This window comes from Ambystoma mexicanum, chromosome 9 (genome assembly GCF_040938575.1).
Source record: "Ambystoma mexicanum isolate Mex_15411 chromosome 9, UKY_AmexF1_1, whole genome shotgun sequence".
Lineage (NCBI taxonomy): Eukaryota > Metazoa > Chordata > Amphibia > Caudata > Ambystomatidae > Ambystoma > Ambystoma mexicanum.
The window spans coordinates 17,384,137-17,402,893 of NC_090931.1; the positions used below are offsets into that span (position 1 = coordinate 17,384,137).

Genomic DNA, 18,757 nt, shown 5'->3' on the forward strand with positions numbered 1-18,757 from the left:
GTGGGAAGAGGCCTGTTCATGGAGCAGGAATGGGGGACGGTTGGACCTCTGTGGGGAGAGGCCTGTTCATGGAGCAGGATTAGGGGATGGGTTGGACCTCTGTGGGGAGAGGCCTGTTCATGGAGCAGGACTGGGGTATTGTTGGACCTCTGTGGGAAGAGGCCTGTTCATGGAGCAGGATTAGGGGATGGGTTGGACCTCTGTGGGAAGAGGCCTGTTTACGGGATCAGGATTGGGGGACAGTTGGACCTCTGTGGGAAGAGGACTGTTCATGGAGCAGGATTAGGAGATGGTTGGACCTCTGTGGGGAGAGGCCTGTTCCTGGAGCAGGATTGGGGATGGTTGGATCTCTGTGGGAAGAGGCCTATTCATGGAGCAGTATTGGGGGACGGTTGGACCTCTGTGGGGAGATGCCTGTTCATGAAGCAGGTTTAGGTGATGGGTTGGACCTCTGTGGGGAGAGGCCTGTTCATGGAGCAGGACTGGGGTATTGTTGGACCTCTGTGGGAAGAGGCCTGTTCATGGAGCAGGATTAGGGGATGGGTTGGACCTCTGTGGGAAGAGGCCTGTTCATGGAGCAGGATTAGGGGATGGGTTGGACCTCTGTGGGAAGAGGCCTGTTTATGGGATCAATTGATTGGGGTATGGTTGGACCTCTGTGGGAAGAGGCCTGTTCATGAAGCAGGATTAGGGGGTGCATGGACCTCTGTGGGAACAGGCCTGCTCATGGAGCAGGATTGGGGGATGGTTGGACCTCTGTGGGGAGAGGCCTATTTATGGAGCAGGATTGGGGGGCGGTTGGACCTCTGTGGGAGGAGGCCTGCTCCTGGAGCAGGATTGGGGGATGGTTGGACCTCTGTGGGAAGAGGCCTGTTCATGGAGCAGGATTAGGGGGTGCTTGGACCTCTGTGGGAAGAGGTCTGCTCATGGAGCAGGATTGGGGGATGGTTGGACCACTGTGGGAAGAGGCCTGTTCATGGAGCAGGATTGGGGGATGGTTGGACCTCTGTGGGTAGAGGCCTGTTTATGGAGCAGGATTGGGGGGTGCTTGGACCTCTGTGGGAAGAGGCCTGTTCATGGAGCAGGATTAGGAGGTGCTTGGACCTCTGTGGGAAGAGGACTGCTCATGGAGCAGGTTTGGGGGACGGTTGGACCTCTGTGGGAAGAGGCCTGTTCATGGAGCAGGATTAGGGGGTGCTTGGACCTCTGTGGGAAGAGGCCTGTTCATGGAGCAGGATTAGGAGGTGCTTGGACCTCTGTGGGAAGAGGCCTGCTCATGGAGCAGGATTGGGGGATGGTTGGACCTCTGTGGGAAGAGGCCTGCTCATGGAGCAGGATTGGGGGATGGTTGGACCTCTGTGGGGAGAGGCCTGTTCATGGAGCAGAATTAGGAGATGGTTGGACCTCTGTGGGGAGAGGCCTGTTCATGGAGCAGGATTGGGGGATAGTTGGACCTCTGTGGGAACAGGCCTGTTCATCGAGCAGGATTGGGGGACGGTTGGACCTCTGTGGGAAGAGGCCTGCTCATGGAGCAGGATTGGGGGACGGTTGGTTGGACCTCTGTGGGAAGAGGCCTGCTCATGGAGCAGGATTGGGGGACGGTTGGACCTCTGTGGGAAGAGGCCTGTTCATGGATCAGGATTAGGGGATGGGTTGGACCTCTGTTAGGAGATGAAGGCAGCCTTTCTACCTTAGTGTAGGTCTGCCATGTCCCTTTCTGTAGTAGCAGTTTCTGTGGGGCATGTCACTCTGCTCCCGAACTCTGCGTGGACCCCTCATTCTGACATGGACACAGTCTCAGGCCCCGGGTGAAGCCCAGAGCCAGACATGCCCTCTAGTTTGACTGATAACCCCCCCCTGTTCCTGTTCTGTTATGTTGCGCCTCTGAAGGGCAGTAGGGCTGGAAAGAGGATCAGGGCAGAGAGAGTGGCAGCCTCTTTGCCTGTGGTACTCTCTCCGTCCCAGCATTACTGCTCCGCTGTGGCCCCGTAAGACGCTCGCCCTTTTCTCTAAAGTGCCACTCGCCCTGTGCCAGCACTGCCCGTGTGGAGTCCATTGGCAGGGCATCGCTTCGCCTGGGATGTCACTTACCCTGTCCCAACCCTGCTGGCCTTGTGGGGCCCCATTGCCTGGCATGCGCCACCCCCTGCGCCTACCCCCACCTGCATGTCAAGAGCACCGCGCTGCTGAGACACGTCCACACTAACGCAAGCTGCTGCTGCTGCAAAATTACACACAAATTATTGATGGCTTTTTAAAAAGTGTCTGGTGCTATGATTCTGAGTCAGAAAGTGGTAAATCACCTTGGAGAAAGAGAACAGGACATGGGCAATGGGCACACACGCCATATAACAACAGCTTGTCACACTCGTATATGTGCATTAGTTCAACAAAAAGCACCCCCCGCTCTAGGGGCCGTTTTTAACCTCTGGGTTTTGCTCTCTTGTAGGGTATGTTCAAAACACTCCGACGGAAAATGTAAGTGTGAAGGAAGGCCACACGCTATCGCTGAAGTGTGTGGGGTCTGCGAGCGACAGTTCTCCACTGCAGTGGTCGAACCCCAAGGGCTTTGTGGCTTTCTTCAACAACCGGAGAGGTGAGTGCAGCGAGTTTCCGCCAGCCCATGCCTGGCTTGGGTGAAAGTCGTGACGCAGAGGAAGTTTGAGAGTTATACTTGAAAGGGAAGGGCGGGTGGGCTGCGCCTCTTTCCAACTCACAAAACAAGTGTTTCACAACTGCCACCCCAGCACATACATGCCACGGCGCCACACTTCCCGCAGAGTTCCACGTAGAGTCCAAATCCCTGATAAACCGCAGCCCGAGATACAAGTCGTGGCAGCATAGCCACATCACCCACAACCTTGCATGGCATCAATTCAAACATGAATGGCCACGTTTCCATGCTCGGCACGGCGTACACCCAGGAAACACAATGCCCCAGGAGGCGTACGAGACACAGTGCCCACATTGCCATGCTCGGCACGGCGTACACCCAGGAGACACAGTGCCCACATTGCCATGCTCGGCACGGCGTACACCCAGTAGACACAGTGCCCACATTGTCATGCTCGGCACGGCGTACACCCAGGAGACACAGTGCCCACATTGCCATGCTCGGCACGGCGTTCACCCAGGAGACACAGTGCCCACATTGCCATGCTCGGCACGGCGTACACCCAGGAGACACAATGCCCACATTGCCATGCTCGGCACGGCGTACACAATGCCCATATTGCCATGCTCGGCACGGCGTACACATAGGTAACATTAACGCCCACATTACAAAACTCAGGCATGGCGTACACCCAAGTAACTTTAATGCCTACATTTCCCTGCTCGGCATGGCGATCACTCCGGCAACACTAATGCCCACATTGCCATACTCAACATGGTGAACACCCAGGGAACATTTCCATGCTCAGCATGGCGTGCACACAGGCACCATTAATGCCCACATTGCCATGCTCGGCATGGCGTACTCCCAGGCAACATTAATGCCCACATTTCAATACGCAGGCATGGCGTACACCCCAGCAACACTAGTGCCCACATTGCCCTCCTTGGATTGGTGTACACCAAGCAAAATGAATGCCCACATGGCCATGCTCGGCATGGCGTACACCCCAGCAACATTAATGCCCACATTGCAATACTCAGGCATGGCGGACACCCAGGCGCAATTAATGCCCACATTGCCATGCTCGGCATGGCATGCTCCCAGGCAACATTAATGTATTCATGTCTCTTTCTTCCATTGTCTGTGTTCTCTCTAATATATCCATGTCTCTTTCTTCCATTGTCTGTGTCTTCTCTCTAAATGTATCCATGTCTCTTACTTCCATTGTCTGTGTCTTCTCTCTAATGCCCTCCTTGGATTGGTCCATGTCTCCTTCTTCCATTGTCTGTGTCTTCTCTCTAATGTGTCCATGTCTCTTTCTTGCTCGGCATGGCATGCTCCCAGGCAACATTAATGTATTCATGTCTCTTTCTTCCATTGTCTGTGTCTTCTCTCTAAATGTATCCATGTCTCTTACTTCCATTGTCTGTGTCTTCTCTCTAATGCCCTCCTTGGATTGGTCCATGTCTCCTTCTTCCATTGTCTGTGTCTTCTCTCTAATGTGTCCATGTCTCTTTCTTGGATTGTCTGTGTCTTCTCTCTAAATGTATCCATGTCTCTTTCTTCCGTTGTCTGTGTATTCTCTCTAAATGTATCCATGTCTCTTTCTTCCATTGTCTGTGTCTTCTCTCTAGTGCATCCATGTCTCTTTCTTGCATTGTCTGTGTCTTCTCTCTAAATGTATCGATGTCTTTTTCTTCCGTTGTCTGTGTATTCTCTCTAAATGTATCCATGTCTCGTTCTTCCATTGTCTGTGTCTTCTCTCTAATGTATCCATGTCTCTTTCTTGCATTGTCTGTGTCTTCTCTCTAAATGTATTCATGTCTCTTTCTTGCGTTGTCTGTGTATTCTCCCTAAATGTATCCATGTCTCGTTCTTCCATTGTCTGTGTCTTCTCTCTAATGTATCCATGTCTCTTTCTTGCATTGTCTGTGTCTTCTCTCTAAACGTATCCATGTCTCTTTCTTCCGTTGTCTGTGTATTCTCTCTAAATGTATCCATGTTTCTTTCTTCCATTGTCTGTCTTCTCTCTAATGTATCCAGGTCTCCTTATTCCATTGTCTGTGTCTTCTCTCTAAATGTATCCATATCTCTTTCTTCCGTTGTCTGTGTATTCTCTCTAAATGTATCCATGTTTCTTTCTTCCATTGTCTGTCTTCTCTCTAATGTGTCCATGTCTTCTTCTTCTGTTGTCTGTGTCTTCTCTCTAATGTATCCATGTCTCTTTCTTGCATTGTCTGTGTCTTCTCTCTAAACGTATCCATGTCTCTTTCTTCCGTTGTCTGTGTATTCTCTCTAAATGTATCCATGTTTCTTTCTTCCATTGTCTGTGTGTTCTCTCTAATGTATCCATGTCTCTTTCTTTTGTTGTCTGCTTGGTCTCTCTAAATGTATCCATGTCTCTTTCTTTCATTGTCTGTGTTATCTCTAAATGTATTCATGTCTCTTTCTTCCGTTGTCTGTGTATTCTCTCTAAATGTATCCATGTCTCGTTCTTCCATTGTCTGTGTCTTCTCTCTAATGTATCCATGTCTCTTTTTTGCATTGTCTGTGTCTTCTCTCTAAACGTATCCATGTCTCTTTCTTCCGTTGTCTGTGTATTCTCTCTAAATGTATCCATGTTTCTTTCTTCCATTGTCTGTCTTCTCTCTAATGTATCCAGGTCTCCTTCTTCCATTGTCTGTGTCTTCTCTCTAAATGTATCCATATCTCTTTCTTCCGTTGTCTGTGTATTCTCTCTAAATGTATCCATGTTTCTTTCTTCCATTGTCTGTCTTCTCTCTAATGTGTCCATGTCTTCTTCTTCTGTTGTCTGTGTCTTCTCTCTAATGTATCCATGTCTCTTTCTTGCATTGTCTGTGTCTTCTCTCTAAACGTATCCATGTCTCTTTCTTCCGTTGTCTGTGTATTCTCTCTAAATGTATCCATGTCTCCTTCTTCCATTGTCTGTCTTCTCTCTAATGTATCCATGTCTCCTTCTTCCGTTGTCTATGTCTTCTCTCTAATGTATCCATGTCTCTTTCTTCCATTGTCTGTGTCTTCTCTCTAATGTATCCATGTCTCTTTCTTGCATTGTCTGTGTCTTCTCTTTCTTGCATTGTCAGTGTCTTCTCTCTAAATGTATCCATGTCTCTTTCTTCCGTTGTCTGTGTATTCTCTCTAAATGTATCCATGTCTCGTTCTTCCATTGTCTGTGTCTTCTCTCTAATGTATCCATGTCTCTTTCTTGCATTTTCTGTGTCTTCTCTCTAAACGTATCCATGTCTCGTTCTTCCATTGTCTGTGTCTTCTCTGTAAATGTATCCATGTCTCTTTCTTACATTGTCTGTGTCTTCTCTCTAAATGTATCCATGTTTCTTTCTTCCATTGTCTGTCTTCTCTCTAATGTATCCATGTCTCCTTCTTCCATTGTCTGTGTCTTCTCTCTAAATGTATCCATATCTCTTTCTTACATTGTCTGTGTCTTCTCTCTAAATGTATCCATGTTTCTTTCTTCCATTGTCTGTCTTCTCTCTAATGTATCCATGTCTCCTTCTTCCATTGTCTGTGTCTTCTCTCTAATGCATCCATGTCTCTTTCTTCCATTGTTTGTGTCTTCTCTCTAAATGTATCCATGTCTCTTTCTTCCATTGTCTGTGTGTTCCCTCTAATGTATCCATGTCTCTTTCTTTTGTTGTCTGCCTGGTCTCTCTAAATGTATCCATGTCTCTTTCTTTCATTGTCTGTGTTCTCTCTAAATGTATTCATGTCTCTTTCTTCCGTTGTCTGTGTATTCTCTCTAAATGTATCCATGTCTCGTTCTTCCATTGTCTGTGTCTTCTCTCTAATGTATCCATGTCTCTTTTTTGCATTGTCTGTGTCTTCTCTCTAAACGTATCCATGTCTCTTTCTTCTGTTGTCTGTGTATTCTCTCTAAATGTATCCATGTTTCTTTCTTCCATTGTCTGTCTTCTCTCTAATGTATCCATGTCTCCTTCTTCCATTGTCTGTGTCTTCTCTCTAAATGTATCCATATCTCTTTCTTCCGTTGTCTGTGTATTCTCTCTAAATGTATCCATGTTTCTTTCTTCCATTGTCTGTCTTCTCTCTAATGTATCCATGTCTTCTTCTTCTGTTGTCTGTGTCTTCTCTTTAATGTATCCATGTCTCTTTCTTGCATTGTCTGTGTCTTCTCTCTAAACGTATCCATGTCTCTTTCTTCCGTTGTCTGTGTATTCTCTCTAAATGTATCCATGTTTCTTTCTTCCATTGTCTGTCTTCTCTCTAATGTATCCATGTCTCCTTCTTCCGTATGTCTTCTCTCTAATGTATCCATGTCTCTTTCTTCCATTGTCTGTGTCTTCTCTCTAATGTATCGATGTCTCTTTCTTGCATTGTCTGTGTCTTCTCTTTCTTGCATTGTCTGTGTCTTCTCTCTAAATGTATCCATGTCTCTTTCTTCCGTTGTCTGTGTATTCTCTCTAAATGTATCCATGTCTCGTTCTTCCATTGTCTGTGTCTTCTCTCTAATGTATCCATGTCTCTTTCTTGCATTTTCTGTGTCTTCTCTCTAAACGTATCCATGTCTCTTTCGTCCGTTGTCTGTGTATTCTCTCTAAATGTATCCATGTCTCGTTCTTCCATTGTCTGTGTCTTCTCTGTAAATGTATCCATGTCTCTTTCTTACATTGTCTGTGTCTTCTCTCTAAATGTATCCATGTTTCTTTCTTCCATTGTCAGTCTTCTCTCTAATGTATCCATGTCTCCTTCTTCCATTGTCTGTGTCTTCTCTGTAAATGTATCCATGTCTCTTTCTTACATTGTCTGTGTCTTCTCTCTAAATGTATCCATGTTTCTTTCTTCCATTGTCTGTCTTCTCTCTAATGTATCCACGTCTCCTTCTTCCATTGTCTGTGTCTTCTCTCTAATGTATCCATGTCTCTTTCTTCCATTGTTTGTGTCTTCTCTCTAAATGTATCCATGTCTCTTTCTTCCATTGTCTGTGTCTTCTCTCTAATGTATCCATGTCTCTTTCTTCCACTGCCTGTGTGTTCCCTCTAAATGTATCCATGTCTCTTTCTTTTTTCTAAGTGTATCCATGTCCCTTTCTTCCATTGTCTGTGTGTTCCCTCTAATGTATCCATGTCTCTTTCTTTTGTTGTCTGCTTGGTCTCTCTAAATGTATCCATGTCTCTTCCTTTCATTGTCTGTGTTCTCTCTAAATGTATCCATGTCTCTTTCTTCATTGTCTCTGTGTTCTCTCTAAATGTATCCATGTCTCTTTCTTCCATTGTCTCTGTGTTCTCTCTAAATGTTTCCATGTCTCTTTCTTCCGTTGTCTGTGTATTCTCTATAAATGTATCTGTCTCTTTCTTACATTGTCTGCGTCTTCTATCTAAATGTATCCATGTTCCTTTCTTCCATTGTCTGTCTTCTCTCTAATGTATCCATGTCTCCTTCTTCCATTGTCGGTGTCTTCTCTCTAAATGTATCCATGTCTCCTTCTTCCATTGTCTGTGTCTTCTCTCTAATGTACCCATGTCTCTTTCTTCCATTGTTTGTGTCTTCTCTCTAAATGTATCCATGTCTCTTTCTTCCATTGTCTGTGTCTTCTCTCTAATGTATCCATGTCTCTTTCTTCCACTGCCTCTGTGTTCCCTCTAAATGTATCCATGTCTCTTTCTTGTTTCTAAGTGTATCCATGTCGCTTTCTTCCATTGTCTGTGTGTTCTCTCTAATGTATCCATGTCTCTTTCTTTTGTTGTCTGTTTGGTCTCTCTAAATGTATCCATGTCTCGTTCTTTCATTGTCTGTGTTTTCTCTAAATGTATCCATGTCTCTTTCTTCCATTGCCTCTGTGTTCTCTCTAAATGTATCCATGTCTCTTTCTTCCATTGTCTCTGTGTTCCCTCTAAATGTTTCCATGTCTCTTTCTTCCGTTGTCTGTGTATTCTCTCTAGATGTATCTGTCTCTTTCTTACATTGTCTGTGTCTTCTCTCTAAATGTATCCATGTCTCTTTCTTGCATTGTCTGTGTCTTCTCTCTAATATATCCATGTTTCTTTCTTCCATTGTCTGTCTTCTCTCTAATGTATCCATGTCTCCTTCTTCCATTGTCTGTGTCTTCTCTCTAATGTATCCATGTCTCTTTCTTCCATTGTTTGTGTCTTCTCTCTAAATGTATTCATGTCTCTTTCTTCCATTGTCTGTGTCTTCTCTCTAATGTATCCATGTCTCTTTCTTCCACTGCCTGTTTGTTCCCTCTAAATGTATCCATGTCTCTTTCTTGTTTCTAAGTGTATCCATGTCGCTTTATTCCATTGTCTGTGTGTTCTCTCTAATGTATCCATGTCTCTTTCTTTTGTTGTCTGTTTGGTCTCTCTAAATGTATCCATGTCTCGTTCTTTCATTGTCTGTGTTCTCTCTAAATGTATCCATGCCTCTTTCTTCCATTGCCTCTGTGTTCTCTCTAAATGTATCCATGTCTCTTTCTTCCATTGTCTCTGTGTTCTCTCTAAATGTTTCCATGTCTCTTTCTTCCGTTGTCTGTGTATTCTCTCTAGATGTATCTGTCTCTTTCTTACATTGTCTGTGTCTTCTCTCTAAATGTATCCATGTCTCTTTCTTGCATTGTCTGTGTCTTCTCTCTAATATATCCATGTCTCTTTCTTCCATTGTCTGTGTCTTCTCTCTAAATGTATCCATGTCTCTTTCTTCCATTGTCTGTGTCTTCTCTCTAATGTATCCATGTCTCTTTCTTCCACTGCCTGTGTGTTCCCTCTAAATGTATCCATTTCTCTTTCTTGTTTCTAAGTGTATCCATGTCGCTTTCTTCCATGGTCTCTGTGTTCTCTCTAATGTATCCATGTCTCTTTCTTTTGTTGCTTGTTTGGTCTCTCTAAATGTATCCATGTCTCTTTCTTTCATTGTCTTTGTTCTCTCTAAATGTATCCATGTCTCTTTCTTCCATTGTCTCTGTGTTCTCTCTAAATGTATCCATGTCTCTTACTTCCATTGTCTGTGTCTTCTCTCTAATGCCCTCCTTGGATTGGTCCATGTCTCCTTCTTCCATTGTCTGTGTCTTCTCTCTAATGTGTCCATGTCTCTTTCTTGCTCGGCATGGCATGCTCCCAGGCAACATTAATGTATTCATGTCTCTTTCTTCCATTGTCTGTGTCTTCTCTCTAAATGTATCCATGTCTCTTACTTCCATTGTCTGTGTCTTCTCTCTAATGCCCTCCTTGGATTGGTCCATGTCTCCTTCTTCCATTGTATGTGTCTTCTCTCTAATGTGTCCATGTCTCTTTCTTGGATTGTCTGTGTCTTCTCTCTAAATGTATCCATGTCTCTTTCTTCCGTTGTCTGTGTATTCTCTCTAAATGTATCCATGTCTCTTTCTTCCATTGTCTGTGTCTTCTCTCTAGTGCATCCATGTCTCTTTCTTGCATTGTCTGTGTCTTCTCTCTAAATGTATCGATGTCTTTTTCTTCCGTTGTCTGTGTATTCTCTCTAAATGTATCCATGTCTCGTTCTTCCATTGTCTGTGTCTTCTCTCTAATGTATCCATGTCTCTTTCTTGCATTGTCTGTGTCTTCTCTCTAAATGTATTCATGTCTCTTTCTTCCGTTGTCTGTGTATTCTCTCTAAATGTATCCATGTCTCGTTCTTCCATTGTCTGTGTCTTCTCTCTAATGTATCCATGTCTCTTTCTTGCATTGTCTGTGTCTTCTCTCTAAACGTATCCATGTCTCTTTCTTCCGTTGTCTGTGTATTCTCTCTAAATGTATCCATGTTTCTTTCTTCCATTGTCTGTCTTCTCTCTAATGTATCCAGGTCTCCTTATTCCATTGTCTGTGTCTTCTCTCTAAATGTATCCATATCTCTTTCTTCCGTTGTCTGTGTATTCTCTCTAAATGTATCCATGTTTCTTTCTTCCATTGTCTGTCTTCTCTCTAATGTGTCCATGTCTTCTTCTTCTGTTGTCTGTGTCTTCTCTCTAATGTATCCATGTCTCTTTCTTGCATTGTCTGTGTCTTCTCTCTAAACGTATCCATGTCTCTTTCTTCCGTTGTCTGTGTATTCTCTCTAAATGTATCCATGTTTCTTTCTTCCATTGTCTGTGTGTTCCCTCTAATGTATCCATGTCTCTTTCTTTTGTTGTCTGCTTGGTCTCTCTAAATGTATCCATGTCTCTTTCTTTTGTGGGTGCGATTTCTCGCCGTCACCATAATCAGTACAAAAGGGACCCTATAAAAACTCAAACAGAATAGAGTTGAGTAAACATTGCTTTATTAACACACAAGCATTCGCGAATGGGCCACAAGTTCAACCGTCTCGCAAAGCAAGTCGTCAAAGTGCCGCCCTTTGCCCTGCACATCGTGGTCCTTTTATACCCATCTGTTTTACATTGTCATACATTGCTGCACATAGATTATGTCCACCACAAGGCGGTTCCTCCCAGTCATGACTTTGCATCAACGGTCAACAGTTCAACATCTGCTATTGTGGTTTCCTGTTATCTGTTATTCTCTCTCTTTCGTGCCCCTCTGTGTCCTTATCTCTGTGCACGAGGCTGTGCTTACTCATTCCTTCCCCACCCGTAATCTGCAGATAGTTTTAGCAGGCTCAGCATGCTTCGACGTACAGTGACCAAACACAATTCTTCTGTTAAAAACAAGTTCTTGCCAGGTCAGCAGGTCTTAAATGCCGCTGTATAAAGAGAAGGCCTCTTCTTTTAACAAAGGGTACATTCTTTTAACACATATGGTGATTAGTACAAACTCCAAGTGTGAGCACAACATTACATATGTATGCGTACCTTCAATCCACCCTTTGCTCACACTTGAGCATCAATTTAGGCATTTCTTTCCTCTTACCTTCTGTGTTTGAGGAGCATACACTTATCCGTTCAGGGACTAAACCAGCATACACGGGTGTAGACATAGTTCAGTATATGGCTCAGTATACAGCGTATATCAGTTGCAACCTAGCGATATAGCAATATCCCCTATTTAAAGCACCAGTGTCCTTATTACTCTAATAGTGGTAGGTCTCACTGAAAACCTTCCTCCGATCTGTCCCACGTCTCGTAGTGCCTGTCCCAGGAGGGGAACGCCGAAGGCCCTTCAGGCTACAAGCCCGTCGTCTTCAGTAAGGCACAATTCTGCTAAAACCAACAAGAGAGTCCAAATGTTCATCTCCCTAATGATCAAAGTTCAAAACAGTGTCCTTACACGTTGCTTGGCACATACACGTCACGGGATCGGAGACGATGGGCACACCTACTAGTGGCATCTGGCAGTACTGTTGCAACCTAGGGTTGGTTGGTTCCCTTTTCCGGAGGAATCAGTAATGGAAGCGTCTTCTTGACGTGATTCACGTGGTACCAGTGCGGTTTGCCATCAACTTTTACCGCAGTTTGTGTTGCGAGGAGAACCTGAAACGGGCCCCTCCATCTGGGTTGCAGTCCGCTGGTGCGATCGAAGGCTTTTATAACAACCCAGTCACCGGGCTGCACGTCGTGACCTTCTCCTATCAGAGGAGATGGAGCTACTGCGTTCACCTGTGCATTAATAGAAATCAGTCTATTAGTTAACCCAATACAGTACTGTTGTAATGCAGGCCATGCTTGCTCAGACAATCTCTTAGGTGATATGGGGGTCCCAATACTTGGTGGGCGCCCCATAACAATTTCGAAAGGAGATAAACCATGTGTACGCTTAGGCATAGTACGCATACTCAATAATGCAATAGGCAATGCATCCGGCCATTTCAGTCCCGTTTCAGCACAAGCCTTTGCCAGTTTGTTCTTCAGTACCTTATTTGTGCCCTCTATAATCCCAGCTGATTGAGGATGAAAAACTGCGTGGAAACGTTGATCAATACCAAAGGCCTTGCAAACTTTGCTTACTACTTTACCAGTAAAATGAGTCCCATTGTCAGACCATAGATATCTGGGGACCGTATACAAGGGCACCCAGTGTTTCAATATGCATTGTGCTGTGGAGGTGGCACTATTGTCCCGCAGGGGATATGCTTCCACCCATCCTGAGAACCCACATTTCATCACCAAACAGTAGGAATGTTTATTTACAGGCTCCAGCTGTATAAAGTCCATATACACCACCTCAAAAGGGCAGGTGGGTAACTTACTGTGGCCCGCCGGGGCCGGTACACCTTTCCCCACATTATATAAAACACATATTTCACATTGTTTTGCCCATTGGCGACAATACATTCCCAATCTTTTGTTGTACCACACAGTACTTAAAACTTCTTCCATAGTTCTTGCGTTAACGTGGGTTGGACCATGAGCCACGCTCACTATCACAGGTAAGTATGCGTCAGGTAGTACCCAGGTGTTCGTTTTGGTATGTGCCCATAGCCCATCTACCGTCTCCTCATATTGATCATCCTTGTGCCAAGATAGTCTTTCTTCAATGGTTGCATCTGCTTGGATTTCCTTTACGCGCTCCTTCGTCCCTTCCATAGTCACATCCCTCCCCACTATGAGCTGTCGGGCTTCCCACCGAGTGTCCCTTGTGGCAACTAGTTTAGCCATCTGGTCAGCCAAAGAATTTCCCTGCGTGACATAATCCAGTGTTTTTTTTATGCGCTGAGCACTTCACTACGGCCACCATTTTGGGCAGCGTAAGGGCTTGCAATAATTCAGCAATCAATCGGGCATGTTTAATAGTATCACCTTGGGAGGTTAAAAACCCACGCTCTCCCCAGAGTTTACCAAAACTGGAAACCACCCCATGAGCGTAGGCTGAATCAGTATAAATTGTCACTTTCATACCGCTGCTTAACACTAATGCTCTCGTTAGCGCAATCAATTCGGCTGCCTGGGCCGATTTTTCACACACTTTCCCACTCTCAATCAACCGTTCCCCTGTAGTTACTGCATACCCTGCTGTTGTCTCCCCATTTGGCAGTTTGAAACAGGAACCATCACAGAATAATACACCCTCATTATCAACCAGCGGGGTGTCTTGCAGGTCTGCTCTACCCTTAGTGTGTTCTTCCATTTGGATCACACAATCATGCCTAATGTCATCAGGTGAGGTGGGCAAAGGAAGCAGTGTCGCTGGATTCAAAGTGTTACACCGTTCAATTTTTACATTACTGGCAAACAGGATCATCTCATACTGTGTGAGTCTAGCTGTAGTCAAATGCTGTGTATGCACTCTATTCAGAAGAACATCTACCGTATGTGGAACCTTTACTGTTACTTCACTCCCTAGGATGATACCTGCACTTTGTTTTAGGGCTGTCGCTGCTGCAGCTACTGCTCTCATGCATGGGGGTAGGCCTCGAGCTACTGAGTCCAGAGTGCTAGAAAAATATGCACATGGTCTCTGTTTACCCCCTTGTTCCTGTGTCAAGACTGACACAGCGCAACCTTCCTGTTCATCAACAAAAAGGCAAAATCTCTTAGTATAATCAGGTGTGCCTAAGGCTGGTGCGTGGCATAGAACATCTTTCATAGCTGTCAGGGCTTTTTCCATCTCAGGTGTCCATTCTAATGGGCCGTTTTCTTGTACTTCTTTTAAGGCTTTTAGCATGGGCTGGATCAATACAGAGAATTCAGGAATCCAGTGTCTACAGTAGGATAAAACACCAATTATCCTTCGGAGACCCTTTGCCGTGTCTGGACCTTTTATGGACTGTATCAAAGCAATGCGATCAGTAGACAGGGTTCGCCCCTCTTCGGACAGCTCAAAGCCTAAATAATGGACCTTTTGTTTTACATACTGCATTTTGGCTAGGGCTACCTTGTGCTTATTCTCTGCTAAGTGCATTAGCACCAATCTGGTCACATAATGGCATTCCTCTTCGGTGGCTGCACATAATAGCAAATCATCAACATATTGTATCAGAGCAGTGTTAGCGGGTAGGGCTAGGTTATCCATCTGTGTTTTTAGTGCTTGGCTGAATATGGCGGGACTTTCTGTATATCCCTGCGGGGCTCTAGTAAATCGATACTGTCTATCTCGAAGAGTGAAACTAAACAGGTACCTGCTTTCTTCGGCAATAGGAATGCTGAAGAAGGCATTTTTCAAATCAATTACCGTAAACCATTTCGCTGTTTTGGGAATTAAAGTGAGTACACTTGAAATATTAGGGACAACTGGATATCTGGGTTCTACTATTTTGTTTATTTCTCTCAAATCAATAATAAAACGATAGGGTACGGCTTCATCACCTTTCTTGTGTACTGGAAGGATCGGAGAGTTACAAGGGCTATCATTTGTTGGCTCTACCACCCCTAACCGTATCATATCCTGTACTATTTGATATAGTGCCTGCTCTCCCTCGTGTGATATGCGATATTGTTTTATCCTGGGCAACCTGGCACCGGGCTTTAGTTTGATTACTACTGGGGAAACATCCAACACTCCTACATCATTCCCATGAGTGGCCCATAGTTCATTCGGGATGTCTTGGAGTTCCGGGGGCAGGGTTTGCATTACTCCTATCATACTCATAGGTTTGCTTATGGTCATTCTCACTCCCTGGGGGGAGCAATATATTGTGGCCCCTAGCGTTTTTAATGCATCAATACCTAACAAGTTTTCTGGGCAGTGATTGGTCAACAGCCACCCATTCTCCCATTTTACCCCATGAAGTTCCGCTTCTACTATTTCACTTACAGGAGTCCTTATTGGATTTCCCCCAAATCCAACTGATACCTTGCTTTTATCCGATAATGGGACAGCGGGGACGGCTCTGATATTCACGGAACTGTTTCCAGCTCCCGTGTCTACCAGACATCTCAAGTTTCGGTGGGGGCCGATCCTAATAGAGGCATAAGGCCCCCTTTGGTCTATAGGAACCTGCACCACTCCCGCTATCTCATTCCGGCATCCTCAGGACATATCGCTTGTGTTATCCTGAAAATCATCGTTATAGTATACCCCTTCTCCACATTCTTCACCCTGGCATACACCTTGTACTTGTGTTGTTTGTCATGGCTGATACAGTAGATTGGGGGGAGGCGGGGCCGGCCAGGGAACATCCCCTCTTGCTTGTCCGTCAAAGGCATTGGGTTGAGGGGGTTTAAACATTCTATTGTCTTGGTTGCCGTACCCACCAGTCCTATTTCCTGGGGCAAATGTTGTCTGTGAAGGGGGCCGTACGCCCCTTCCTCTCCCACCACTCTGGGGACACTGGGATTTCCAGTGTCCGGGTCTCTTGCAGAAGGCACATACATCTTGGGGTAGCCCATCCCTCCTCCCATATAGCGCACCTCCTTGCACTGTACCTCTTCCTGTCCCTTGGCCCCCTATCATGTTGCTACTATAGCCCTGTGACGGGCCGTTATAATTGTAGTTATACCTGCCTTGGGGCCCTTGATGCAACTGTTGCATCAACACTTTGGTTTTTAAATCCTTCTCTTGTCGTGCCTTTTGTTGTCCCTTCACTCTTTCCCCTCTTTCGTAATACCTAGCCATTTCGAGGAGATCCCGGGGGTTTCTAGTCATCCATGTACTTTCTGCCCTCCTAATGTTCTCCTGAATTGGCCCGTGGAGCCCCTCTACAAAGTTTGTGGCAAAGTACCGTTGGCCCGTTTCAGACCCTATCTCTAGCCCACTGTGCGCTTTGAATGCTGCTTCATAACGCAGAAAGTACTGTGCTACTTCCTCACTTGCACCCTGTATCACAGCGGACAGTTTCTCCACATTCACATCAAATGGGGGTAACACCTTTTCTAGAGCCCTCAGGACTGCCATGCCATGCCCCCTTAGGGGTTCAGGATATTCCTCATGCAGTTTTCTATTTTTGCTCGCATCCATTACATCTTTCCATTTTATTGTTTCATTGTCTTTGGCACGAAAGGGGGTCCATATTTCTTCTGGGACAATGGCTAACAATATGTTATCTACATCCTCTACGGTAAATAACCCTGGTCTGAATAACTTTCCTACTTCTTTGTAGAATCCTGCCGGGTCTATACGGGGGTCGGGGATGGACTTGGTGATATGCATTAATTCAATTCGGGATAAAGGGACATACACATAGGTGCGCATCATGTTACCAGTGGCTGCCTCTATGGTGGGTTGGCACTCTCTCGTTGGCATTAATAGTAACTTTTCCATGTCTGTTTGTTCACTTACAAGGGCCTGCGCTGGTGGCGAAACAGAGGATTGATGACTAAGAGCTTTCTCTTTTATTTTTTTATAATCTTTTAATAGTTTCTCCACCTTAGCCATCCTCCATTCTTCCGCCCCTGAATCATCCACTCTTATATTAGATAGCAGTTTCTTATCCAAGTCCGTCCTAATCCTATTCCACTGGGACACATACCTAGGCTCCTTTTCCTCTTCTATATCATCCACCCTAATAAGAAGATATTTAATTACGTTTACTTGTATAGGCCAGCCAAGGCCCTCCATCAAACTCACCAGGGTGGACATGGACTGCGAGTGTATGGATGCTATCATACGATTAGCTACGTTTTGGCCCGCCTGGTCTGCATCTTTGAGTTTAGCTTCTCTTTCCTTCACCTCTCTTTCCCATGCCCTCTTTTCCTTCTCCCATTCAACACCGCCCCTTATGACTTCCGCTATTATGTCGGACATACATCCCCATAACTGAACACTGGACGCAGTCACTGGTAGTAACGCGACAGCGTCCTGATATGCTGAGGGCAGATCCGAAGTACTCTGTCCTCTCAATTTACAGTTACCCTCATAAAAGGTATATAGTTTAGTGGCCACTGTCCTAAATTCCAAAGGTGTCAAACGCCCCAATTGGTCCCGTAGGCTGTCATTGAGGGGTGTGCCATACAGCCCGGTCATAAGGATTTGCAAGTCTCCATCTCTATCCTTTTCTACAGTAGTCGTTCTCCTATGGTCTATCAACCTATCTGGGTTTCCATACTTCATTGGGAATTCCACCCTTTCACCCTCACTGTCTGCCGGTGGAGCTGTAGCTCCTGGAAACAATAATTCAGTCGTTGTTTGTTCTGCTTCTAGCCCTATCACATCTTCATATCGAGGCACCGGCACGGCAGGATACATACCCCCACTGTTCTTAATCATCATATGTCTATCCAACTGATCTAGCCTCTCACCCTTCTCTTTTATCTCTAGATCATGTAATTTTTGATTTACCGTTCTCTTCTGCTCCTTTGCTTTTTGTTTATTCTGAGCATTGCGCCTGCGCATTGCTTCTACCCTCCATAGTCGTATAGCCTCAAACTGTGCGGGTCTGACCCGTCTTTTTACTAATTCTATTTCTACTTTGGATATGCGGTCCACATCAAAGGACCCGGTGTCTGGCCATTTATGCTCAATCAAATCTTTTGTGTATTCGGACCATTCTTTTAAGAACAATGTTGAATTCAATCCATGTTTAATCAACATATCAAATGCAGGGGTTCCTTCAAGAGGGGCATATACCACTCTTGCTGGAAGCCGCTTGACCCATTTTGTTGGTATACCACAATTGCCTAAAACACTCACCTTTCCCAAATATGCACCTATTGGCTAACAATAATAATACATCCTCCTGGCGTATCTAACATATCATATCATCATTTCAACATTACTTCTTCATAGACGGACTTACCACCGTCCTCTTCACAAACCCTGAATCATTATTTCCTTATTCCATCATGCATCCGTCCATACCACTTATCTTAAGGGTCCCGCCAGAGTGTTCCGGACCCGAAGGGCGACAGCCTGCTGTTCCACCGCCAACGGAGCCGGAAAAACAAGGATGACGCGTTGGTTGCAATCAAAGGTGCGGATTCAGTTGTTGGGGCCCCGTGATCAATTCCTTCTCCGGTTCCGCCGCGGCGTTCCTCACCCAGTGACGGACTGTCGCTCCTTCGCGTCCCACTTCTGACACCAAAATTGTGGGTGCGATTTCTCGCTGTCACCATAATCAGTACAAAAGGGACCCTATAAAAACTCAAACAGAATAGAGTTGAGTAAACATTGCTTTATTAACACACAAGCATTCGCGAATGGGCCACAAGTTCAACCGTCTCGCATAGATTATGTCCACCACAAGGCGGTTCCTCCCAGTCATGACTTTGCATCAACGGTCAACAGTTCAACATCTGCTATTGTGGTTTCCTGTTATCTGTTATTCTCTCTCTTTCGTGCCCCTCTGTGTCCTTATCTCTGTGCACGAGGCTGTGCTTACTCA

General features: G+C 45.3%; 1 protein-coding gene across 1 annotated transcript in view; it reads left to right on the plus strand.

Moving 5' to 3' along the window:
• The window catches only part of CRTAM (cytotoxic and regulatory T cell molecule), a 237,065-nt gene that overhangs the window by 56,486 nt on the left and 161,822 nt on the right, over positions 1-18,757 (plus strand). The window contains exon 2 of the mRNA XM_069614085.1: positions 2,450-2,596. Coding sequence (XP_069470186.1) covers positions 2,450-2,596 — 147 coding nt within the window. The remainder of the gene's footprint in view (positions 1-2,449; positions 2,597-18,757) is intronic.